Source organism: Lissotriton vulgaris, chromosome 2_1 (genome assembly GCF_964263255.1).
Source record: "Lissotriton vulgaris chromosome 2_1, aLisVul1.2, whole genome shotgun sequence".
Lineage (NCBI taxonomy): Eukaryota > Metazoa > Chordata > Amphibia > Caudata > Salamandridae > Lissotriton > Lissotriton vulgaris.
Genome location: NC_141687.1, coordinates 238,827,347 through 238,854,329, shown reverse-complemented (window position 1 = coordinate 238,854,329; position 26,983 = coordinate 238,827,347). Strand labels below are relative to the sequence as shown.

Below are 26,983 nucleotides of genomic sequence, written 5' to 3'. Positions count from 1 at the left end.
GCCATCCCTGAAGATTATAAGATCACACGCAAGGACCGCACCGGCCACACAGGAGGAGGAATCGCTATCGTCCATAAAAAATCAATCCACACCTCAACCAGCTCTGACGTCAACCTCGCCAACTCTGAACACCTTCACTTCCAGATCCACATCGACCCCAAGACCACACTCAGAGGCACCCTCCTCTACAGACCACCAGGACCCCGCGCAAAATTCAGTGAAGACATCACGGACTTCATCACTCCACACGCGCTCCCCTCCAAAGATTACATCCTTCTGGGAGACCTCAACTTTCACCTTGAAAAGAACAACGACCGCAACACCACCACCCTCTTGGACAACCTCGCCATCCTCGGACTTAAACAACTGGTCACTTCTCCCACCCACCTCGCAGGTCACACACTCGACCCCATCTTCACCTCCAGCAATCATGTCGCCTTCAACCACACTACTAATCTCCTCTGGACTGACCACAGCTGCGTTCACTTCACCTACAACAAGCCGAAACCCACCAACCACCTCCAACCAACTCTGCAAAGAAACTGGAACAAAATCACCATCGACCAGATCTCCTCATCGCTCCTTCTAAACACCCCAGCCCACTCTTCTAACCCAGAACAAGCCGCCGCCAACTTCACCCTATGGTTATCCAACACCGCCGACATCCTAGCACCACTGAAAAAACGTCAAAGCAAACCTGGCAGCAAGAAGGCCTCATGGTTCAACGATGATCTTAAGAAGTCCAAGAAACTCTGCCGCTCCCTTGAGAAGGCCTGGAAAAAAGACCCAACCACTAGCACCAAGGACGCCTTCAAAAACGCCACCCGCACACACCACCAACTAATCCGAAAGGCCAAGAAAACAACATTCAAGGATCGACTAGACAACAACGCCCACAACAGCAAGGAACTTTTCAACATCGTTAAGGAATTTACCAACCCCTCGGCCAACTCCAACAACATCACCCCCTCTCAAACCCTCTGCGACTCCCTGGCTCTATTCTTCCACAACAAAATTGCAGACATCCACAACAGCTTCGACAACAAACCCGGAGATCAACCCATCCAACCATATGCTGAACACTCTCCCCCCTTGAACACCCTCAACGACTGGAACCCAATCTCCACTGAGGACACCATCCGCCTGATAAACTCTATCCACTCAGGACCCCCCACAGACCCATGTCCTCACCACATCTTCAGCAAAGCAGACTCCGTCATAGCACCGCACCTCCGAGACGTCATCAACTGCTCCTTCAACTCCGCCACCTTCCCGGAAAGCTGGAAACACGCTGAACTCACCGCCCTTCTGAAAAAACCCACAGCGGACCCCACCGAACTCAAAAATTACCGCCCCATATCGCTCCTTCCTTTCCCGGCCAAAGTCATCGAGAAAGCGGTCAACAACCAACTCGCCGCTTTCCTCGAAGCCAACAAATCCCTCGACTCCTCACAATCTGGCTTCCGAGCAAAACACAGCACTGAGACCGCCCTCATCGCAGCAACAGACGACATTCGAACTCTACTGGACAATGGAGACACAGTCGCCCTCATCCTCCTCGACCTCTCTGCAGCCTTCGACACAGTCTGCCACAGCACCCTTTTACAACGCCTCAGAAACATCGGAATACAAGGAAAAGCACTTGAATGGATCACCTCGTTCCTCACCGGAAGAACCCAGAGAGTCCGCCTTCCACCATTCAAGTCCGAGGCCACTGAAGTCATCTGTGGCGTACCACAAGGATCCTCACTCAGTCCCACCCTCTTCAACGTATACATGAGCCCCCTTGCGGCCATCGCTCACCAACACAATCTCAACATCATCTCCTACGCGGATGACACTCAACTGATCCTTTCTCTCACCAATGACCCCAGCACCGCCAAAACCAACCTACACGAAGGAATGAAAGAAGTTGCCGAATGGATGAAACACAGCCGTCTGAAACTGAACTCAGATAAAACAGAAGTCCTCATCTTAGGTACATCCCCCTCTGCATGGGACGACTCGTGGTGGCCGGAAGCCCTTGGAAAAGCACCCATCCCGACAGACCACGCACGGAACCAAGGCGTTATCCTGGATTCTTCACTTTCAATGAACAGACAAGTCAGCGCCGTATCCTCATCCTGCTTCAACATTCTTCGCATGCTTAAAAAAACATTTCGCTGGATCCCCACCGAAACAAGAAAAACAGTCACCCATGCTCTGGTCACGAGCCGACTGGACTACGGAAACACCCTCTACGCAGGTACTACCGCTAAAATCCAGAAGAAACTCCAACGAATCCAAAACGCCTCAGCCAGGATCATATTAGACATCCCACGTAACGAACACATCTCTGGCCACCTGAAAGACCTCCACTGGCTACCCGTCAATAAGAGGATCACTTTCCGACTGCTAACCCACGCACACAAATCACTCTACGACATCGGACCAGAATGCCTTAACTCACGACTGTCCTTCTACACCCCCTCCTGCCAACTACGTTCTTCCAGCCAAGCCCTCGCCACTGTACCCCGCATCAACAAGACCACCATGGGAGGAAGATCCTTCTCATCCCTGGCAGCTAAAACATGGAACTCACTCCCCACTTACCTTCGCCTTACCCAGAACCACCTAGCATTCAGAAAGCAACTTAAAACGTGGATATTTGACAAGTAATCCTCCTCCCCTCCCTAAGCGCCTTGAGACCCTCTGGGTATGTAGTGCGCTATATAAATTCTTTGACTTGACTTGACGAATAGGGCTCAGGCTTCGGTCTGGAAGGCATGGTTCTAGCCAGTGTTGACTCCAGCCGGTGTTGACTCCGTGAGGAGTCAGGGATGTAAATGTGGAAGGCCTCACCAGTAAGCAGCTGTATCGGGACCGGCGCCGGGAAGGTTGATATGGCATGATCGGCGCAGATCCAGATCCATTTGAGAATCCCTGGGGCCTGACTGGCACCAGAGCTCCCAAACCCACAGAGCCTGAAGGTGCCCCAGAGGGAATGGGAAGCCCAAATTAGAGATGCATAGCCTCATAAAATTCTTTTAATTGGGTGGGAGTTGCTCCGGCTCCCGGAAACTCGGAGAGGGGCAGAGACGGTTCAGGTGGTGACTCAGCAGCAGAGCCAGGCTTTAAGTGATGCTCCCTAGTCTCGTTGGCTGACGGACAAGGTAAAGTCAAAGCATGCTACAACAACTTCTTCTTGTGGCAGGACTTAACCAGATTGTAGGAAGGTGAATATCTGACTATGGTTGCCCCCAACTTTTTGCCTAGTGTTTTGCTGGTTTTTGACATAGTTGGCCACGGGTTCCTGCTATCCAGGACCCCAGGCTTCCTGCTTTCTCTGTTAAAATGGACTCCATGTACCTTAGGTACATATCTAATTGGTATTGGGTCACTCTTCTAAGTCCTTGTACAGTGTACCATAGGTACCCAGGGCATAAGTGCACCCAAGGCCTACCAGGGGCTGCAGCATGTATTATGCCACCCCTGGCTGGCCATCTAAACAGACACAACTGGCTTGTAACACAGCTTTGCTTTAGATATAGTATACCTATATCTAACCCTAAAATGGACCCATATACTCCTGTAAGTCACTCCTATAGCAGGCCTTATCAACCCTGGAGGCAGAGTGCTTGGAATTATGTGAGAAGGTGCTCTAGCATGAGCTGAGCCTGTCTGCAGCTTTCGGAACCATTTCCTTTAGCTGTTTCCATGATAACGCATACCATATACTCTTAAGTGCATTATAATCCTCGCGGTTATTGCTAACTTAGGCATAGCATTATCAAAACATGTCGAGTAAGGTGTCATACGAATTGGAATACTACCCCCTCGCCAGTTCTGGCGACGGGGGTAGCATTCCACCCTTTTAGAGGGACACGACGTGTATGTAACTGAGAACCCCGGTTAAAGTTAACGCGAGCCTCAGCATCACAAAATGGATGCGCCACCAAAGACACGAGTCTGACCTCCTGCTGCTGGGAGTCCTTCCAGCGAGGGAGGCCTGGACAAAGGGTTTCCTGCCTTGGGAGGTGCTAGCACCACCCCAGACAGGATTTTGTGTATTGAGGTAGGACAGGCTGAAAGGAATGAGACATGCCTGGGGCACACAAGGTGTCCCTGTGCATACCTCGGTTCAAACCAGTTGCTGGGGCACTCCAGCCCCAGCTCTGGCGTGAACCCGGACAAAGGATAGGGGGTGTAACCACCCCCCTTCCTGGTCCCACCGATAGGACGGACCTGGTCACAGTACAGCCCCCTTTAGGAGAATAAAGGTGGAGCTGGTCCCATTCCAAATTAGATAAATCCTGATTTGAAACTCTACAAGAATAAACTCTGGACTTCGACGTTCTGCTCCACAGAAGACTGAAGAAATCTCCCTTGTGGCCAAGGAGTGACCACCCTGCAGCAGCAGGCACCATCAAGCGTCCTAGCGGTTCACTTTGTCGTCCTTCCTGCCGGAACAAGACTTCAGAGCCAGACGAGATCCGGACTTCCATACCTCTCCGACCTCTACCTACATCTGCAGCACAGCTGAGATCCGTGGGTGCGACGAGACACGTGGGACCGGCCATCTTGGAGAAACTGCACTTCGCTTCCAGCACGACTTCAGAGGCATCCTCGAGAAAGTGCTTTGGGGATTGAGAAGCCCCAGCCCCGAGCAGCTCCTGCACAGAAGATCAGCCCTCCAGCATCCACGAGATCTGCGTGGGGCCCTTTTGCTTGATTGCTGCTCGATGCGTTGTCTAGTCACTTGCCGGCTGGCTAGTGGCCTCCTAGACGACGATTCCCCACATCAACACCGCTGGTCTGGTTGCTCCAGACTGGCCCTTGCTTCCCTGCAAAGGAGAAGCACCCCGGACCCTCCTGGTCCGCACCAGACGCCTTTTCCACTCACCGTGTGGGTTGCCTTTGCCAAGGCCTGTTGACGCTGAATCCGGAACCAACACCGCCGACAGCGAGAGCCTGCGTGGGACAGCTTGTGCCTCCATCCTGGTCGTCGAAGACACCTCCTGGTCCACGTGGCTGCAGAGTCAAGCGTCCACTCTTCACCTGATGGCGACGACAGCATCTGGTTCCTTCCTGTTTCCACTCCAGTCACTGGCTAGTGACTGGGAACATTGCCCCCTCTGCTTTCAGGTCTCCATCTTCCTTGATCCACCCTTGGATCACTCCGGACATCTTCCTCCTGGTCGCCTGCAGCATCTTTTCTTCAAGGCTCCATTGACTTCTACGCGGAAACCCGACGCACTTTCACACCTACGCTCCCGCAGCCCTTGGGTGAGGTAACGAGAGCATTTCGGTGCTCAAGAGTAGATTGAGTCTCCTGGTGTCCAGGTATCCAGTCGTTTTAGTCCTAACTAGTCAGAACTGTCTATTATTTACCTTTTCGTAATTTGTACTGTCCATTGACTTTGTTACGCATCTCGCGTGTGAGTTCACACTCTGCACATGTGTCCCGTGGGCCTCCTGCTCCTTACCCAAGGTTAGGGTAGTGTAGTCCCAGCGATCCTACAGGCTCTGGACAGCTCCATTCCTTCCATCGATTTCCTTATACCATTTACTTAGTATATAGTTTGACGTGCCCCTAGGGCACCATTGTGATTTGTGCAACTTAACGTATTTTTCTTAAGAGTCTTGTCATGTGCTTAGCCCTCTGATCTCATAAAGAGTTCAGAGGTGTTTTGTTAGTAATAAATATCTTATTTATTTTCATAACAACCTGTGTGGTGTCCTTTCATTTGGTATTCAAGGGGTTATATGTGGTAAAACAGCTGGCTTCACATGCCAAAAGAGTTTAGCCTAAGACTGCTTTGTCAATGCTACCATTAGGATAGCTGGTCTATAAGGTTGACTTACAACCAATCACCATAAGGGTTGTTTGGACTGATACAAAGTGATCACTAGAACTAGTGAGCATCATGTATCAGGCCAACTTCTCACACAGATGATCAGACGACTGAGTGCAACAAGGATCCTGGACTCTGCGATCACTCCAGGGACCTTCTCTTGACCAGGATCTGGATTGTCACGTCACACATTGAGTCGCCAGGAGCTTGAGGGAGTTCTCCCTCAAGGCACGTGGCACGGTAATCAGAGCAGGTCTCTGGTTGTAGTCACGATCAAGGCACCAAAGCCACACAAGATGCGGGTCCATTACCAACATCGAGCAATGACAGGCGCCGCTGGCCTTCTTAGATGGCATTACTGCCACACCAAGAGGGGAAAAAATTGAAAAACACTTTGACTAAACATTGAAAAAAGCTATTAAAAAAACTGACCAAGGGATAGTTCATCTCAGATCTGCGCTGACTAGCGCGGAAAGAAAAGAACCGATACCAGCGCGCTTGGTGATACCTAAATAGGCACTGCGCAATTCACTTCCAGCACAGATGACCCCACGCAGAGCCATATGATGCCACCTACCGGCACATAGGGGTACTACACAAGAATGTCCCGTCCCAGCCTGACACCTGGGGATAATTCTAAGGTAAGGAATCTGTGGCTAGAAGTCTATCAGATATCAATGTTAAATGGCCTACAACTGACTGGGGCTTAGTTACCTACCCTTTTAGGTCGAGCCAGGGCAACGCATTCACTGCAGTATAACGTTGTAATATTTGTGTACTGTGTCTTGTGTGCGTAAACCCCTTACTCTCCCCAAACACAGAAGTCACATTATATGACAATTCAAATTAAGTTTGTGACTCTGCTGTTTCTATCAACAAGCTTGCATATTTCTGCTTGTCACCAGATGTAACTTTAACATGATTTGCAGTGCAGCTCCCTGCTACACTGCACATCCAAGTTATTTAAGGCATGCTGGGTATGTCTTAAAAAATATAGTCCGCAGTACAAAACACTTATGATTGTTTTCTTCATGATTTTTTTTAATCATCTATTGGGTATAGTCGCCTGGATTGAGAACTACGGTAAAATATAAACACACATTTTTCAATTTACCTTATTACTGCATTTACAATCTAAGAAAGGACTTTACTTTACCTTGAGATCATTCACCATGGACTTCAGAAGGTGAAAAATGACAGAATGATCCTCCCAATTGATGTAGGTAGATGCTTTGCACAATTTTACACAAGCAATAGCAGCACTTTCCGTCAGTTGCCTGCTGACACCGTGACCAGCTAATGCCTTTTTAAGGTTATCTAGAAAAAGTTTCTGTAAATATGAAAAAAATACAAACATAATTAAAAGGTTGCAGAGAAATATTTTAGACTATACTTTGTTTGCATCAGCACATTAATAAAAGCAAGATTCGAGTAACATGTGATCCAAAGATGTAACATAGCAGTGTTAAATACTAAAATAATCACTTTATAAAGTGTCCATTTGGCTAAGCAGATGCTAAGAAAAAGTTCATTCGTCCCACTTTCTTCTTTAGCTAGTGAGAAGCTGGGCTGGTATATGATGTCCACTAATGTCAGTGGGCACCTTGCACAAGTCCGGTCAACCCTTATGGTCATTTAAGAGGTCTTAGAAAACCTAGAAAGCTCTCTAAGTGGTAGCTAGGGAGAGCAGCCTTCAGGCTTTGTCCAGAAGGAGTGTAAAGTGGATTGTTTTACCAGAATGCAATCTTATAGTATAGATTAAGAGAAAAAGAACACCACTAGGTATTTATAAAAATATGCATTTATGATATAATACTCTAACACGTTTAGATATCTCCTACCTTGGGATAAACACAACGCACACAATACTTTGCACATATATACAGTAAATAGCACAGAATACACAGTGGACCCCGGGGGGTCCAAACCATATACTAAGAAAGTGGTATAAGAACCACGACTCGGGTCAAGATAACGTAGAAGTGCTGGGGACCCAAGGAGCCATCCAAGGTAAGTAGATAGGGACCCCAAGGAGAGCGTGTGCAGTGTGGGAACACGATTGTGTGCTTCGTACAACTCTACATGTAAGTCAGGGTTGGAATTTTGAAGATTAAGGACCCTTCCCAGTGGACCCTGAAGCACCCCCATGGAAAACAGAAGGTTAAAGACCCACCCCACCCATGGATACCCTAGTACCCACGTTACCTACACCAGAGAAGCCAGGTACATAGGTGTGAATTGGTGTTGGAAACCACCGTCGAACCCAATGGAAGACTTCAGGAAAGTGCTGCTGCTGAAGGAGATGGTGTCCGGTGGAATCCGAAGGTGGATTCTAGATGAGAGGTACTTGTAAGAAGAGGGGACAGAGACTATGTCACTCAGGAGTGACCAGGAGACTTGAAAGACTAATGCCCTCCGATGTCGGGTGTGGCAGGAGAGAGGAAGATGACCTTGACTCTGCAGCTGTGAGGACCAGGTGGCACTGAGGAAGACTAGGAGCCGTGCACGAGCTGTCCCACGTCGATGTCGATTGCTGCGGGGTAGGTGTCCGGCGGGAGCACCAACAAGCCTCGGCCAAGGCAACCAACGCAGAAGTCGAAGAAGGTGAAATGTCGGGACCAGCAAGGGCCAGGGGACTCACCAGTGGCAGGGGAGTTGGGGCAGGCCCAGAGCAATCAGGGGAGCCTAAAAGAAACAAAGGGGACCTTCAAATGGACCTGCAGGCAGCATTGGAGTCGCAAGAGGATCTCAAGCAGCTCACCAAAAGATGCAGGCCACGATGCACACAGTGGGGCGTGGCTGAAGATTCTGGTCACTGAAAGTGCTCGAGGTTGGGGCTACTTGGAGCCTAAAGATCTTCTTAGAAGGAAGCCAATATGCCTTTGCAACTGCAAGCTGACGCGGTGCATAGGGGTTTGGTTATTGCAACCCCCTAGGAGGGATTCTGGCCTCAAACCTGGTGAGAGGACAGGGCAGGCCTCGGGAGCTGTGGAAAACCACCACCTGTGTTGCAGAACGTTTCGGAGTACGGAGGAGCCTACGATCAGCAGACCGGTAGACTTAGTTGCGGTGCCTGCAAATGCATGGAAGTGACTCCTTCACTTCAAGGGAGATTCCTTCAGGTGTCTTTGATGCCCACAGGCCTTGGAGGGTTCTTTTATGGTGCACAGACGATGCAGCAGACTGGAAGAGAGACGAAGTCCAACCTAAACGAAGTACAGCGAAGTTCAGAGTGCCCTGACAGTAGAAGAAGTGGTGTCTTATCTGAATCTTGTCCCATGCCAAATCTAGGGACCCACCCACTTAAGGTCCTAAGGAAAGGGTTGGGACGATTCAGGGGACCCTCCTAGGGGAGGGTCTGGACAGTGGGGAGGTTACACCCATGTCCTTTGTCCAGTTTTACAGCAGAGCAGGAGCCAAGGGCTCCTAGAGCTGGTTTGAACTGGACTATGCATGGGGAGACCAAATGTGCCCCTCATGCAAACTGAGTGGCGCTGGTAAGCGCACCCACCCTGCCCCAATACACTAAATTCTGTCTGGGAGGTGGTCACACCTCCCTGTGACAGGATGCCTATTGTTCTGCCTTTCCCTGCTCGACCTTGGCTCAGCAGCGGGAGGGCAGTATTGTGTCTTTTGTCGGCAGCAATCATTTTGTGATGTCTGGGTCAAGAAGGCTGGTACTGGGAGCACTGAGAGCCTAACAGGGAGCTCTTCCAGTTCTACGAATTAGCGCCTCCAAGTCCTGCATACCGCTGGAGTGGTTCTCTGTTTGCAGTTTGTGGCTCTGAGCCCTGCATCATCTCTCCAGACAAAAAAGACAATTGGATTACATCTCTTGCCAGAATAAGTCTCCAAGAGTTGACAAATTCGTGCAGCCGTTCTGGGACTTACCCTAGCTACACCCAGAGCACACAGCAAGACTCCCCCGGTCTCCCTTCCCACATTCTGGAAGCCCAATAAGCTCATCTAGCTTTGCTACAAGGATTTAGGGCACAGACAACAGCTTTACTTAAATCACAAATCTCAAGGAGCAAGCTTAGGCTCAATAGATCGGCAAAACCCCAGATCCACTGATAAACTGAGCATCTTCACTGAAGAATGACTAAAACAAAACGAAAAAATCCCTCAGCAACAAGAAAGCGGTGTGTGTGGGAGCGGTGTGTGTGTGTGGGAGCGGTGTGTGTGTGTGTGGGAGCAGTGTGTGTGTGGGGGTGCAGTGTGTGTGTGGGGGTGCAGTGTGTGTGTGGGGGTGCAGTGTGTGTGTGGGGGTGCAGTGTGTGTGTGGGGGTGCAGTGTGTGTGTGGGGGTGCAGTGTGTGTGTGGGGGTGCAGTGTGTGTGTGGGGGTGCAGTGTGTGTGGGGGGGTGCAGTGTGTGTGGGGGGGTGCAGTGTGTGTGGGGGTGCAGTGTGTGGGGGGTGCAGTGTGTGGGGGGTGCAGTGTGTGGGGGGTGCAGTGTGTGGGGGGTGCAGTGTGTGTGTGAGGGTGCAGTGTGTGTGTGAGGGTGCAGTGTGTGTGTGAGGGTGCAGTGTGTGTGTGAGGGTGCAGTGTGTGTGTGAGGGTGCAGTGTGTGTGTGAGGGTGCAGTGTGTGTGTGAGGGTGCAGTGTGTGTGTGAGGGTGCAGTCTGTGTGTGAGGGTGCAGTGTGGGTGAGGGTGCAGTGTGTGTGTGAGGGTGCAGTGTGTGTGTGTGAGGGTGCAGTGTGTGTGTGTGAGGGTGCAGTGTGTGTGTGAGGGTGCAGTGTGTGTGTGAGGGTGCAGTGTGTGTGTGAGGGTGCAGTGTGTGTGTGAGGGTGCAGTGTGTGTGTGAGGGTGCAGTGTGTGTGTGAGGGTGCAGTGTGTGTGTGTGTGAGGGTGCAGTGTGTGTGTGTGTGTGTGTGTGAGGGTGCAGTGTGTGTGTGTGAGGGTGCAGTGTGTGTGTGTGAGGGTGAGGGTGCAGTGTGTGAGGGTGCAGTGTGTAGTGTGTGAGGGTGCAGTGTGTGTGTGAGGGTGGTGTGTGTGAGTGAGGGTGGTGTGTGTGAGTGAGGGTGGTGTGTGTGAGTGAGGGTGGTGTGTGTGAGTGAGGGTGGTGTGTGTGAGTGAGGGTGGTGTGTGTGAGTGAGGGTGGTGTGTGTGAGTGAGGGTGGTGTGTGTGAGTGAGGGTGCGGTGTGTGTGAGTGAGGGTGCGGTGTGTGTGAGTGAGGGTGCGGTGTGTGTAAGTGAGGGTGTGTGTGAGGGTGGTGTGTGTGTGAGGGTGGTGTGTGTGTGAGGGTGGTGTGTGTGAGTGAGGGTGGTGTGTGTGAGTGAGGGTGGTGTGTGTGAGTGAGGGTGGTGTGTGTGAGTGAGGGTGGTGTGTGTGAGTGAGGGTGGTGTGTGTGAGTGAGGGTGGTGTGTGTGAGTGAGGGTGGTGTGTGTGAGTGAGGGTGGTGTGTGTGTGAGGGTGCGGTGTGTGTGAGGGTGCGGTGTGTGAGGGTGCGGTGTGTGAGGGTGTGGTGTGTAAGGGTGCAGTGTGTGTGAGGGTGCAGTGTGTGTGAGGGTGCAGTGTGTGTGAGGGTGCAGTGTGTGTGAGGGTGCAGTGTGTGTGAGGGTGCAGTGTGGCTACAGACATGATCTATCAGCCATAAACAGGACCAGGCCGCTGTGTTCAGATCTTAAAGGGATCAAAATTTCCAATGAATGAAGAAAATAACAGATAAGCTGTGTGTGAGGGTGCAGAGTGTGTGAGGGTGCAGAGTGTGTGAGTATTCAGTGTGCGAGGGTGCAGAGTGTGTGAGGGTGGGTGAGGTGTGTGAGGGTGGGTGAGGTGTGTGAGGGTGGGTGAGGTGTGTTTGAGGGTGGGTGCGGTGTGTGTGTGGGTGGGTGCGGTGTGTGGGTGTGTGTGGTGTGTGGGTGGGTGCGGTGTGTGGGTGAGTGCGGTGAGTGCAGGTGTGAGTGCGATGAGTGTGGGTGTGAGTGCGGTGTGTAGGTGTGGGTGCGGTGTATGAGGGTGCAGTGGGTGCCGTGTATGAGGGTGCAGTGGGTGCCGTGTGTGAGAGTGCAGTGGGTGCCGTGTGTGAGAGTGCAGTGGGTGCCGTGTGTGAGAGTGCAGTGGGTGTGGTGTGTGAGAGTGCAGTGGGTGCGGTGTGTGAGGGTGCGGTGTGTGTATGAGGGTGCGGTGTGTGTGTGAGGGTGCGGTGTGTGTGTGAGGGTGCGGTGTGTGTGTGAGGGTGCGGTGTGTGTGTGAGGGTGCGGTGTGTGTGTGTGAGGGCGCAGTGTGTGTGTGAGGGCGCAGTGTGTGTGTGAGGGCGCAGTGTGTGTGTGAGGGCGCAGTGTGTGTGTGAGGGCGCAGTGTGTGTGTGAGGGCGCAGTGTGTGTGTGAGGGCGCAGTGTGTGTGTGAGGGCGCAGTGTGTGTGTGAGGGCGCAGTGTGTGTGTGAGGGCGCAGTGTGTGTGTGAGGGCGCAGTGTGTGTGTGAGGGCGCAGTGTGTGTGTGAGGGCGCAGTGTGTGTGTGAGGGCGCAGTGTGTGTGTGAGGGCGCAGTGTGTGTGTGAGGGTGCAGTGTGTGTGTGAGGGTGCAGTGTGTGTGTGAGGGTGCAGTGTGTGTGTGTGAGGGTGCAGTGTGTGTGTGTGAGGGTGCAGTGTGTGTGTGAGGGTGCAGTGTGTGTGTGTGAGGGTGCAGTGTGTGTGTGTGAGGGTGCAGTGTGTGTGTGTGAGGGTGCAGTGTGTGTGTGAGGGTGCAGTGTGTGTGTGTGAGGGTGCAGTGTGTGTGTGAGGGTGCAGTGTGTGTGTGAGGGTGCAGTGTGTGTGTGAGGGTGCAGTGTGTGTGTGAGGGTGCAGTGTGTGTGTGAGGGTGCAGTGTGTGTGTGTGTGTGAGGGTGCAGTGTGTGTGTTGGACCCGGCCTCGTGGCGTGGTCCCCCCCCCCCGCAACTCAGCTCCCCGTTAGCCCAGCTCTGTACCTAGAAACCCCTAGCTGCCCTTCCCATGTCCGACCAAACGCCCATTGCCCGCATCGGCCTGTCCCCGGCCACCCTTCCAGCCCACACGCCCCGAACCCACAAGGCTCCATAGGCCCATCGGCAGCCATTTTCCCTTCCCGAGATTCCTGATGCCGTGGGCCTAGCGTGACCCCAGCCCCAGCGCAGCGTAGGCTCCAGACGCGCCAGCCCCCATTGGGAGGGTAAGGGCTACCCTAGTGAGAGAAGGCGAGGAGTTTCGATGGCACCTCCGGCCTCCCCCGAGAGACTGGTTTCCATCACACCTCTGGTCTCCCCCCTGAGGGCCAGTTTCGATTGCACCTCTGGCCTCCCCGAGTGCTGGCTCCAGACCTGCTGGGCGTCTGGGAATCCCCGGACGCATCCTCCAAAGGATCAAGAATAAACCGCCGGACCTCGCCCACGGACCGCCCCTCACAGCCTCGGACCCCCGCTTGCAAGGGTCCGGACATCAAAGGGTCACTAAACTATATCAAGGGTCGCCCCTGAACTAGCGGGCAGTTGTATCTTGCACAAGGAAGCCCTGCTGATCTGATCGCGGCTGACTGAATCTTGTGAACTCTTGAGCCCTGCTGACGCTGTTGCGGCTCGTTCTTGGAACTGAACCATCGGAGCCCTGCTGACCTTGTCGCGGCTCGAGCTGGAACCTTGAAGACATCTACGGAACTCTCTGAGCCCTGCTGACGGCTCCCCCCGAACTTCCTCCAGAGCGAGCCCTGCTGACGCCGTCGCGGCTCGAGGAACATTCTACTCCGGCTGGACTATCGTGACCAACCCGAGAAAATCATCCTCAATTGAGTAGGATCACCAGTGCGACTACCACCTTCCGTATCCCCGTGGCTCGAGGATTGAGAGCTGTGCGCAGCGTACGCTACGTTCTGGCCTACGAAACTCAGACTGTCCCGCTACCCTCTCCCTAAAGACTTGAGACTCTTTGCGATCCCTCGATCGTTGTATATAAGTGTGATATTACTTTTCTTCGTGATTATAAAGAATTTGATAACTTATCCTTCGGTGTTGTGTCTGTTCATAAGTGTGGTGTGGTCCTTGTGTGTACGATTCGTTACTTGAGGTCTTTCCCGGTGGAGATCCCTCACAAGGCTCGGCATTATTGGTGGGAGAGGTGGGTCACGGAGGAGTTGGGTAGACATAACCCGACCTCTGGGATCGCCCCTTCGAACAATGTGTGTGTGTGAGGGTGCAGTGTGTGTGTGTGTGTGAGGGTGCAGTGTGTGAGGGTGCAGTGTGTGTGTGTGAGGGTGCAGTGTGTGTGTGAGGGTGAAGTGTGTGAGGGTGCAGTGTGTGTGTGTGAGGGTGCGGTGTGTGTGAGGGTGCGGTGTGTGTGAGGGTGCGGTGTGTGTGAGGTTGCGGTGTGTATGAGGTTGCGGTGTGTGTGAGGGTGGACAGCATCAGGGGAGGTTCCCATCCGTTGTGTCTCAGACGTGAACAACCACCTGGATAATTCAAGCAATTTCTGGTGCAACCCTGGCGTAGCACAGGTACATTCATTCCCAAATGGCAGAGTGGGTTTAATGAAGGTTCTTAATATCAAGGCACTATGGGTCCCTTCTGCGGTTACAGTGGACAATACACTCATGTCATTAGGATGTCCCCATTATGAAAGTAATATTCAGGACAATATTCCACCAGAACTGAGCTGCCTGAAATGATTCTCAAACATATAAGGATGCCTGACCAGCTGAAGTCCAGTTCTGTGGTTTCCCTACATTTCGACTAAAAGTGTGACTTGTCACAGCAAGTTAGAAATGGGTCTGGGAACCTATTATGATCCTGTTCTGCCAGCACATTGCCGCTTAAACGGTAGCTTCCGCAGACTATCTCGTTCACAGATCAAATGATAAACGTACAAATGTGATTGCGAGTGAATGGGGGTTGAATCGTGCACTCTAAATGGGAACAAACGTGTGAAGGGATGATTTGAACACTGGGTTGTGAAATAACAAATAAAATACACGTGCAACCAAGCGTACACATACAGACAGATGCGCGTGTGCGCACGCTGAAACAGACACGAGAACAACAGAGGATGCAGAAGAATAGTTTGTGGCAGGAGTGGACAACGCACTCAAAGAATAAAAAAAAAACAAGCAGACTTAACTCCTTTCGCCTGCATAGGGCATCATATTCAACAAAGGCCACGGACTTAAAGGCCTTGCACACTGTATGCAGAGGCTAGTAACTGATTGTGCATGGAGCAAGGATGGCCTCATCTTTCCAACAGAGAAGCCACACACTGAATGGACACGACCCCATCCTTCCAGCTATAGAGACTAAGGGCTGAATGTACACTGGATTCCTTGCCGTGGAAGTAATCCCTTCAGAGATTTATACGCAGCCTGCCACTCGCCAGTGTTGAATAATGTTAGAAGGGGCAGTCCCAGGGGCCAGGTTATGTCTACCCGACTCCTCTGAGACCCACCTCTCCCACCAATAATGCCGAGCCTTAGCGAGAGATCCCCACCGGGGGAGACCTCCAGTATTGAATCGTACACACGAAGACCACACCACACTTATGAACAGACACCACACCGTGGGATTTCGATAGTAACTTCTTTGTATAAGAAAAAGAATCAGCACTCTTATATACAACGATCGAGGGATTGTGAAAGTCTCAAGGTTTCAGGAAGGGGGGGTAGCGGGACAGTCTTAGTCTCATAGGCCAGTACGTAGCGTACCCCGCACACAGCTCTCAATCTTTGAGCCTGGGAGATACGGAAGATGGTAGCCGCACTGGAGATCCTACTCACTTGCGGATAGTTCACTCGTGTTGGTAGCGTCGATAGTCCAGCCGGACTAGGATGTTCCTCGAGCCGCGACGTCGTCAGCAGGGCTCGCACAGGAGGAAGTTCTGGAGGAGCCGCGACCGCGTCAGCAGGGCTCAGAAGGTTCAGTAGAGGTCTTCAAGATTCAAGCTCGAGCCGCGACGAGGTCAGCAGGGCTCCGATGTTTCAGTTCCAAGAACGAGCTGCAACAGCGTCAGCAGGGCTCGGAGAGTTACGAGGTTCAGTTCAGCCGCGATCAGATCAGCAGGGCTTCCTTGTCCAAGATACAACTGCCCGCTAGTTCAGGGGAGGGCCTTGATATAGTCCAATGACCCTTTGATGTCCAGACCCTCACAGGCGGAGGTCCGAGGCTGTGGGGGCGGCCCGTGGGTGAGGTCCGGCGGTTGGTTCTTTGATCCCTTTGAGGATGCGTCCGGGAATTCCCAGACGCCCAGCAGGTCTGGAGCCAGCACTCGGGGAAGCCAGAGGTGCAATCTAAACTGGCCCCCAGGGGAAGACCAGAGGTGTGATCGAAAACTGCCTCTCAGGGGAGGCCGGAGGTGCAGTCGAAACTCCTTGTCTTCCCTCACTAGGGTAGCCCTCACCCTCCCAACGGGGGCTGGCGCGTCTGGAGCCTACGCTGCGCTGGGGCTGGGGTCATGCTAGGCCCACGGAGTCAGGGGTCTCAGGAAGGGAAAATGGCTGCCGGTGGGCCTATGGGGCCTTGCGGGTTTGGGGCGCGCGGGCTAGGAAGGTGGCCGGGAATAGGCCGATGCGGGCCGAGGTCACTTGGTCGGACATGGGCAGGGCAGCCAGGGGTTTCTAGGTACGGAGCTGGGCTAATGGGGAGCTGCGTAGCGGGGGGGGGGAACCACGCCATGAGGCCAGGTCCAACAAATAAAATGTCATCATATTTTTATGAGAATATTCGCCCAGGAAATCGGTGCCTACCTCGCGGGCGGGCTCAGGCGCAGTCCCGGCCTCTGTTTGTGCTCGGAGCTCCGACAGGCCTCTCTCTGCACGGGATCAGGTGTGACTGCAGCTAATAAGCTTTGGTCGCGCCGACCTCAGTCCATCCCCCCCGGCAGCCCGTCTGTGTACCGCATACGAGGACGGCGCATGGACAAGGATCCCTGGCCAATCGAGGCAGAATTCCCCGGGAGTTGGCAGAGGCTGCGTTCGTTTCAGTAGCAGATTGGGAGCACCGTTTCCTTCCGTCAGAGTCAGGCCATCTGCTCACCAATGTAACATGCTCTTTTCATATAGCGCTTACTGCAATTGCTGTCTTACTTTGTAGCGCTGTGCATATTTTATTGGCTGTCGGCTGTCTGCGTGTAATCTCCCTTTTCCTCTGCCCCCGGACCACCCACCGAGGCCCCCAGCAATCCAGACACACTGCTGGCAATACAACTGACCTGCTTCTGGGAGCGCGCTTGTGCCAAGCATTGGCCGCGCGGCAGTAAAGGTGCGCGGCCATGAAAGGATCATCTGCATTTAAAAACAAAGTAAGTGCGCCACTATGGGATACCAAACAACGGGGTAATCTTAGAGCATATAGAGGGTTTACGCAATGGGATCAAATAGGGATCTCCACGGTGGGGGACCTATGGGACAAGGGCACAGGGATTCCTTTACCACAGCTTCAACAGCAGTATGGTCTGGGCCACACCGAGACATTGATACATACAGATCAGCCACGCATTACTCAAGGCGATTCCACAGGGCACTGATCTTCCTGAGTCATCCCCATTAGAGGACAGACTCCTGACGGAATTTATGCCACAAAGCGCCACTTCCCTTACATATAAGAAATTAGTCAACAATCTGGTAGACCCCACCCTGCAGCTCCAGGAGAAGTGGGTAAGGGAGATAGGGGAGGTTGATGAAATGGAGTGGAATGAAGCACTCGCTTCACCGAAGGAAGTGGGCATATCAGCGAAATTCAGGCTTGTCCAACTTAAAATCCTGCATCGAGTCTATTACACAAGGACACTGCTACACAAGATTCACCGGGCGCCTCACCCGTTTTGCCTCAGGGGATGTGGGGAGGAAGGGACTCTATTCCACACCCTATGGGAATGTTCACTGATACAGGAGTTTTGGAAACAGGTTCTACGTACAGTTTCTCAGGCACTTAACATATCAGTCCTACCTGAACCTCGTAAATGCCTCTTGAACATTTGGGACCCCAATGACTTGGACCGGTATGGGCAATTGTGGGTCACCCTGGCCATTACAGTAGCGAAGAGAGACATTGCACAGAGGTGGGGTGCACAGGAAATGCCTACGGCGGCAAAGTGGGCCAAGAACATGGACATGTTGATGATAATGGAACGAGGCGTGTATGTACTTAGGGCGAGCACTAGGAAATGGAATAAAATCTGGGCGCCCTGGAACAGCTACAGAGGGGACATCTGTGAACCTCTTCCGGAGGACGAGGATCTGGACTCTGAGGAGGAGGAGGACTGAGGAGGGGACTGTTTTGTTTTTGTTTGTGCATTGGGCTGTCGAGCACTCACTTCTGTTTGGGTACCGAACTGTGCAGATCCTTTCAAATACTGCTTTAAGTGAAGGTGTACAACTGATTCAAACTAGCTGATGACAACAATGTTAACTTTTGTTTCCTAGTTCTTCTATTGATCACTTTTCCTGCTTTAATATTATCCATCTACATGTAACCATAGCTCATTTTCACGATTAGCTTTAGGGGTAACGCAATAAGCGACACTGACAAGACTTACTGTAGCCAAATGCGCTGCATGGAAACTGCTTACTGAGATGGCATTTACATACATGCGTGAAACCCAGATAATGCAGCTTTTATCCAGCAAACATCAATCGATATTGTCAATACGACATGTACTATGATTAACTGCATCCTTCTACAGTATTATGTGTATTACTGATGGCTTTATATCAATAAAGATTTTCAAAAAACAAAAAAACAAAGTAAGTGTGTGTATATGCCGACAGCAATAGGTCTCGCTGCGACAGGGCTTTCGCCCTGTATCGCAGGCGAGATACCTAAAAATGGTTGATTGGGGCATGGACATAGCTTTCCCCATACCCGAGAAATACCCACACGTATTAGCAGTAACATCGCCAACAAAGGAGGTTTACTCAGTGTTAAAGGGGACAGCGAGCAACTAACCAGGGAAAAGCTCAGCCATGGAACCAAGACCTTATAACGCTTACAAGATAATACGTTCACCCTATCAAAGGTTAATCCACTACAGTGGGACAACGCACAGTGCAACACAAGGCACGGGGAACGGACCTGGAGGCCAGTCCCCACGACGGCATTTCTAACAGAACAAAGGTGGCTTGTCACCTGAACAAGAATAGAACAGCGGGTAACAACACACACCTGATCATATCGTGCAACGTTGCAGAGCTAAAAAGATTGCTGTACCTCCAAGCAAATGACATCCTGTGCCTACAAGAGACGTGGGCCACCGAACCCCTAATTCTCCCAGGCTTTTATGAGTTTCACACTGCAGCGATACAACGCAACATCTTTGGGAGAGCTGCTGGTGGGCTCTCACTTTTTATCAATCACACCCGTAAAATAGAGGTAACATCACTAACATACACTCCTAACTTGCAAGCAGTACTGATCTGCAGATTTAAAAGTAACAACATCTCTACCCGCCTTTTGATAATTAATTATGTTAAACCTGCCACACAGCAAAAAAAGCAAGCACTAAAAACATTAACAAAAATGGACAATCTCATAAATAAATATGCTTCACCTCTTTCAATCATCGTTGGGGATATGAACACCAGGGAGTTGGGATACGTAAAAAGGGATCTTTCAAACAAAACAGAAGCGGCTCCTCTACAATGGATATTCTTCTCGCAAAATATGGCTAATGCGCACTCCATCAAAAAAGCGGTGGACCCTCTCAGGCATCCTTATCCCACCTTCAGGGATAAGTCAACAATCGATTACATCTTTATCTCTGAGAACCTGCTAACATACTTTAACGACTTAGAAGTAGGATACAGGGATGAGAGTGATCACAGACCACTGAGGGTATCCCTCGATCTAAATGGGAAAATCCCTCGATCTAAATGGAAAATCTGCAAAACAACCAGGAACATTGGGCACCTCAACTGGAGAAGAGCACCATGAAGTTTTGAACAGAATAAAAAGGACCACAAATCTAGGTCCAAAACTCTTGGAGTGGATCACACACAGATTTGAGCCAAACAGTTAGAAGTTTGGCATCCCCTTGGAGCTCTGGAAAGCACTACTAGAGGAACTAAAAACCGTTTTCGGACGGGTCACTGGTAGCCCTAAAGCACAGGACTCCCATCCAGAAAGCCTTTCATTACAACTAAAACCAAGGGCCCTAGCGCAAACCAAGCGGAGTCTTTCAAAGGCCTTGAAGGCGAGAAGAAAAGGAGCTACAAATCCTCACACATTTTAAATAAAAGTGCTTCGCAGGGAACACGAAGAAAACATGGGAAATCCAATCAAAGAAAATCGAGGCTGAGTGGCTGAAAATATTTAACCTTTTCATAGAAAATGGTCACTTCCAACTTTTGAGATATATCAGATAACAGAGCCACACCTGTCAGAGCAAGAAAAATGGGGTGGCAGCCTCCGAGTGGGTCAAATATGCAAAGCTACTGTATACAACACAGCAGAACACGACCAACACCCAAATACAACAAATCCATCTAGTAACCCATAAAGATGGCAAAACTCCAGCTATCACCAAGGTTGAGATAACCAACCGGATTAAAAAACATGAGGTCAGACGGCGCGCCGGGTCCTAATGGAGTACCAGCTGCAGTGTTTAAAGTCACATATGGTTTTTGGGCGGATCAGCTAATATCACTTTGTAAGTATGCATTTGAAACTCCCACCGTTCTATCATCGTGGAAAGGCTCAATATTCTACCCGATCCAGAAAAAAGGGGAGCGCACAAAACCTGACAATTATCGGCATGTCGCTCTTTTAGACATAGAAGTAAAAGCATATTCCGGAGTTTTGTGAAGGAACTAGAAACCTGGGTAAAAGAACATAATATTCTTCCATTCTTTCAAACTGGTTTCAGGCCCCAAAGCTCCACCATAGACAACATCCTAGCACTTGTACACTTGTCTCAACGCGCAATCCAGTCATCAAAACCACCTTTGTTTTGCTGTTTCATGGATTACAGTGTAGCTGTAAAGGCAATAATTGCTTTCTACGAAGGGACCTGGGTGCGCATTAAAACCAGCCAAACGTCAGTAACAACTAAGGTCCCAACCAACACTGGCCTCAAACAAGGGTGTGTTCTTGCCCCTTTACTTTTCAATATCTACATAGCCGACTTTGGATAAGCCCAGGAGGGGGCAACCCTACTCATTCCAAAGCTTGGGAACGTGCAACTCCAAATTCTCCAATATGCCAATGGCCTTGTTATCATGGATCACACTAGGACAGGCCTACAGAAAGCCTTAAAAGCTCTGCACAGATTTAATCGAAAAAATAACCTGCTGGTAAATCAGGAGAAGACCAGGATGATAATCTTTGGGAAGTACTATCAAAAGAAGACAATGCAATGGTGCCTAGGTGACCTGCAAATCACAACCTGCAAAAGTTATAATTATTTATGTCTCAGGCTTTCGGAAGGGGCTAAACCGTCAGCACATTTGAAACATTTAAGAAGCGAGGGGGCCGGTATCATCTGCAGCCTGAGAAGTATCAATCGAAGACTACACAGCCCGACTGCTGCACCCATCTTGGGTCTTAAAAGCAAAAGTAGTGCCCTCCATCAACTACGGGAAACTGGGAAAGGCTTGGGTCCTGTCACTATCCGGCCTGGACCACTCTTCATAAAGTAAACAAACAAAGTTGCCGGACAGCTTGAATTTCAATGATCATTCACCACCTAGTTCTATTAGTCACTAGGTTGGACAAACATGTGTCTTGAATCACTTTTTTATTTTATAAAAAGATTTAGAAAAAGTTTTTAGCGTCAAAAGACACAACGAAACATTAACAGACTTTACAAACAATACATTCAATAAATTGAAAACAAAAATACGAAAGATGAAAACTTAGACCAAGGAAATTCAAACAACATAATTTTCATAGACAACTGTACTATGCCTCGAGTTAAATAATCTATGAGGCACCAATCCTGGATATGGACTAAACAAGTGGACTAACAGAATGGAATACTAGCCTACTTGTTATCATCTGCAAAGAATACACAGTGCATTTATCACCAAGTGCTACAAAATAGGAATTACAAAGAGACTGCTCTACACTTTGCACATGTATTAGTTACATTCCTATTGAGCCTTAGAACATTGGTATCTTGCAGGTAAAGACGTTGACGCGTTTCGAACCCAACTGTGTTTAACGGGTTCTCCTCAGGACATGGACTGGGGGGGTCATAGATTATTTAACTCGAGGCATAGTACAGTTGTCTATGAAAATTATGTTGTTTGAATTGTTTACTCCATCAACTACGGCCACCTAATCTTCCCTGGTGCCCTTACTAACTTCCTCATGAACCATCAAATCTCGGTATACAAGAAAGTATTAGGCATCCCACGACAGGCCAGGAGAGCAAGAGTAAGACTGCAGCTGGGTCTTACTCGTACGGACATTACCTGCTTAGGGGAACCTTTAAAATACTATATTAGGGGGTGTGGCCAAGATGGCAGAGTGAACGGACGCTTTGTTCCGAGCTCCCGCCGACGGCCGAGAATAGCACAGGCCCAACGGCCGTATCAGCAACAGTCGGCCTTATCAAGGAGTGGGCTCTCTTGCCGTGCACTTGGGGAGCAGCTTTGGCCTGACAGCTGGTGACCGGAGGAGCTCCTGACGCCCTGCAGAGCTTAGCGGGCAGACAAAGAAATCTAGGCTGGCAGAGTGAGGTGCCTGAGCGGGTGCCGCGCATCAGAGTTTCAGCGCGCTGGCCTGCGCACCGCCGAAGGAGTGCAGCGAAGAGTGGCCGCATCACCGGAGGGGGGGCTGTAGCCTCACGCCCCTTCCTAGAGAAAGGCGCCCACGAATCGGTGGAGTCCCCAGCCCGCCCGACATTTTCTGTAACACCAGCAGCCCCAGCAGAAGACCCCGTGAGGTGCTGCTCCCCTGATCTCCTCCTGCGGCTCGTGAGCGGAATTGCGGGACACCCAGGGAGAAGAGCTGGCCGGATGTGGGACGCTTGGCCACGAGCAGCCCCGGATGCGACATCGGCGCCCTATGAGAGCCGCCATTTTGGAGCGGGCTGCGCGAGCCAGAAGGTACAGGCCCGGTGATTGCGGGCGCAGATAAGCCGTTGCAACGAGTGTGGGACTCTATGGAGGCCTGAGAGGGAGCTCTGGGCTGGGAAGCGGGCCGCAAAGGAACTCGGCAGCCTCTTGAGCAGACTGGCAGTGAGACCTCGTGGTGCCTGCGGTGGGAAGGCCGAACAGGGCTGCGTGGACAAACAGGAGGGGAAGCTGAGCCTGGCGGAGCGGCCTCGACTTGAAGGTTTGGTATCGGAGCTGGTCGCTAGTGTGTGACATAGGGGTAACGCTGCGCCACAGCTGGGGCCCGGGAAGCTGCTGCGGAGGACCGGGAGCTGGGGCTGCTCTATCTTGGGGAGTGTGCGTGCCGGTGGTCCCAAACGAGATTCCACGGGCCTCGTCGTGACAGAGCTGGGGAGCGGGAGCGGCGCGCCAGGCCAAAAGGGAATTGGGGTGAGCCAGAGAACACGAACACCGAAGGCGGTGGGCACTGGGCCTGACGAGAGTATACAGATTATTTCATCGAACGGCAAGAGGGGCTCTTTGCGCTTATAGTGTTATTATTCAATGGATAGTTAATCAGGCTTAGTATTGCTCAAAGGTTGAGATACAGTGCCTGCTACAACTGTAAAAATAGACAAATAAATCTGTCTATATAATGAACCTTATACAATTCTCTTCCTGAGCAGTTACCAAAGCATTATCTTAGAATTAATCCACAAAAAAAACATCCAAATTATATCTGAACAAATCAGAAGAAATGAATCCAGTATATTTCAAAAAAACTTCTTCTTTATTTTCTTCTTTCCAGTCACTCAGTATTTTTTCTTTCTTTTTTCTTTGCCAACACGTGTTTCGTCCTAACTATATACAGTTTATGGACTTCGTCAGGGCTAAGGAAAAATTAAACAATTATAAAATTACTAAAATTCATAAAAGTTTACATAATACAGTGTCATAAATACAATACTAAAAAAATCTAAAGGATAATGATTTTTGCGTTGTGATTAGAAGTCTTTCTTGGTGGAACGTGCTCCTATCAGCCGCAACACAAACAATTGATAGTTCATACATATGTAATGCTCACATTTGGAGCCATTACTATTGAAACAAATATCTATACAGAAGATTTATTTACAAAAGGACCTTATTATTGATTTTTATCATCATAAATCCTTTTCTCATATTTACAGACTAAAAGATCATGGTTTCATGATTTCATAGGAAGATCTGACGAGAGTATACGCCTTGGTGCGGGCCCACGGGACCTGCCTGAAGTGCAGGTACCATTGTGGTCAACCCTGGAGTAGTACTGAGCTGAGGCGCTTTGGAGGGGGCTCGAGGTCGGTGACGCGGACCCGGCTGTCGTGTGATCCTGGAGCATAGGAGGGACGCGGTGGTGGTGCGAAGGGACCCTGTGCATCGATCAGCTCATACTGCGAGGGGCCTGCTGGAGGAGAAGTAGGCCAGTTGAACTGAGAACAGGCCGAGAGTAGTAGTTAGAGCTCGCCACTCTTGTGATGCGTGGTGCCTGCTTAGTGAGCGGATCTGGTGAGAAGATGGTATGACCCAGCGTGGGGCTGCCGTACCTGGAGCGGAGTGTGGGTTTTTTTTTTCATTGCCGGACACGCAGCCAGCGATACTACAGCACCAATTGGGCGTTATCACACTGTAGTGGAGCCGACCGGGTGGGCATTTAGGGGCTGGTAAAGACTCAGGAGGTAGGACTTCCGCACGCCAAACATATCATGTCCGGAACAAGGGTGCGTAAGGACTAAACAGTAAAGGACCTATTTGCTAAGGTGCTGGTGACAAATTCCCCTAAAGACATGGCGACAGCGGCCCCACGCCCAGCTGCAGGTCCTGCGGATGGTACTGAACAAATCACGAAAGCCTTCTTGGAATCGCTATTCACGGCACTGCGAGATGACATTCACACCTTTAAAAAGGAATTCTCAGAGGAACTCAAGGAAGTTCGCCCAGCTGCAGGTCCTGCGGATGGTACTGAACCAATCACGAAAGCCTTCTTGGAATCCCTATTCACGGCACTGCGAGATGACATTCACACCTTTAAAAAGGAATTCTCAGAGGAACTCAAGGAAGTGCGCAGGGGCGTTGATGGAATAGGGGAGCGTGTGCTGGCGCTAGAGACTGCGAAAGACGCGCACAACTCGGACACGACTCCGGCGACTGTTTGGGGGGGTGGGGGGAGTTTATAGCCCTCTCAACAGCGGATAATAGGGAGCGCCAGCAGAAACGAGATGTGCTAACGCAACGCGTCCGCGAAGTAGAACAAATGCACCAGAGAACGGGAGCCCCGAGAGTATGGAGGCAACTTAAGGCCGTACTACATCAACTGACGGCACTGGATCAGGACCGCGCGGAATTTGCGGCCCTAAGACTGCAACATGCCTACTATACTGGAGGAGACAGATGTGGTCTCTTGGCCAATAGGTTACGGGAGGCGCGTCAGCAACAAAGGGTTAAGGAGATTGTGCAGCCGGATAGGACTTGTGTCTCGGAGGACGCTGAGATCGCAGAGGCATTCTGTGCCTTTTACGCCACCCTGTACACTGGCGACCAGTTGAATGGCTTTGAGGCCTCCTCGTTTTTGGACTCGGTCATGCTACCCTCTTTGACCGCTCCTCAAACAGCCTGTCTCGAGAGGGATATCCAAACAGAAGAGGTAATTGCTGCTATTTCCCGACTTAAATTGGGGAAAGCACCAGGGCCGGATGGCTTCCCCGCTATCTTCTACAAGAAATTGTGCGCTTTGCTTGCCCCGATCCTTACCCGACTGTTTAATACATTTGGGAAACGTGGAGCTATACTGCCGGACCTTCTACGGGCTTCGATTGCGGTCATCCCGAAACCAAGGATAGACAAGACTTAGTGCGGGGCTTACCGACCGACCTCTCTATTGAATGTGGACTGGCCCCTTACCTGCCCGGCCTCATGGTTCCGGACCAGGCGGGGTTTATCCCCGAACGCCAGACAGTGGATAATACCAAACGAATTATTCACTTAATTGAGAAAGCTACCCGAGCGCCGGGAGAGTGTATGATGCTGGTGATAGATGCCGAAAACGCTTTTGACCGCGTTCATTGGCCCTACCTGGAGCAGGTCAGGATCGGGGAGAAATTCTGTACCCTTATTTTTAATTGTTAAAAATCTCCCACAGCGGTAGTCTGGGTGAATGGCTATAGCTCTGCCAGTTTTACCATCGAGAGAGGCACGAGCCAAGGGAGCCCACTTTTATCCCTTTTATTCACCTTATATATGGAACCGCTCGCACAGAACCTGCGGGAAAATCCGGCGGTCACAGGGATTAAATTTGGCGGATCTATCCACACAATCAGTCTCTATGCAGACGATATATTGATCTCACTAGATACTCCGAGGACGGCCTTGCCGGTGTGTATGGCCGATCTGGATGACTTCGCCAAGGTTGCCGGGTTAAAAATGAACGCGGACAAATAGATAGCCTAGGATCTCTCGCTGTCTCCATCCACGAGATCCTATTTGCAAGAACGCTTTCCCATCCAATTGGCAACGGACACCATTCCATATCTAGGAATCCAATTGGCCTCTTCACTCCCCACTATGGTCGCGGCCAATTACAACACACTCCGGGGGAAAATTCGGGGAGAGATAAACTGGAGGAGACATTACCCAATATCTTGGTTAGGCAGGATTGCAGCGGTCAAAATGACTATCTTACCTCAGATTCTCTACCTTTTCCGTGCTCTGCCGCTTCGGCCGCCCGCCGGGTGGATCCGGCAGACACAGTCCGAACTAGCCCAATTCATATGGCAGGGCAGGAAGCACAGAATGCGAAGAGCGCTGATCACGCTTGCCCCGGAGATGGGAGGTTTGGAGATTCTCGATCTATCCAAATACTACCAAGCGTGGCAATTGCGATACTTGGTCGACTGGAGCAACTGGGAGTCAGAGAAACACTGGCTCTTTCAAGGCAAGGCGGTGGCTGGTCGCCCGCTACAAAAAATCCCTTTCCTCCGCAAACCCCACAGACCTCCTAACCTGTACGCTTTGTAGATAACGCAGGTCGCCTGGAACTGTGGGACTCCACTAACTTTGCACACGACCTTATGACATTTCCTTCCCCGCTCACCCCGTTGGTTGATAATCCTGACTTTGCCTCAGGCGCAGCGGGGACGACTTTTG

General features: G+C 50.9%; 1 protein-coding gene across 6 annotated transcripts in view; it reads right to left on the bottom strand.

The window, feature by feature from the left end:
• The window catches only part of NF1 (neurofibromin 1), a 2,008,692-nt gene that overhangs the window by 1,589,307 nt on the left and 392,402 nt on the right, over positions 1-26,983 (bottom strand). For all 6 annotated transcript variants that reach the window (XM_086954827.1, XM_086954826.1, XM_086954830.1 and 3 more), the window contains exon 9: positions 6,991-7,164. In XM_086954827.1, coding sequence (XP_086810953.1) covers positions 6,991-7,164 — 174 coding nt within the window. The remainder of the gene's footprint in view (positions 1-6,990; positions 7,165-26,983) is intronic.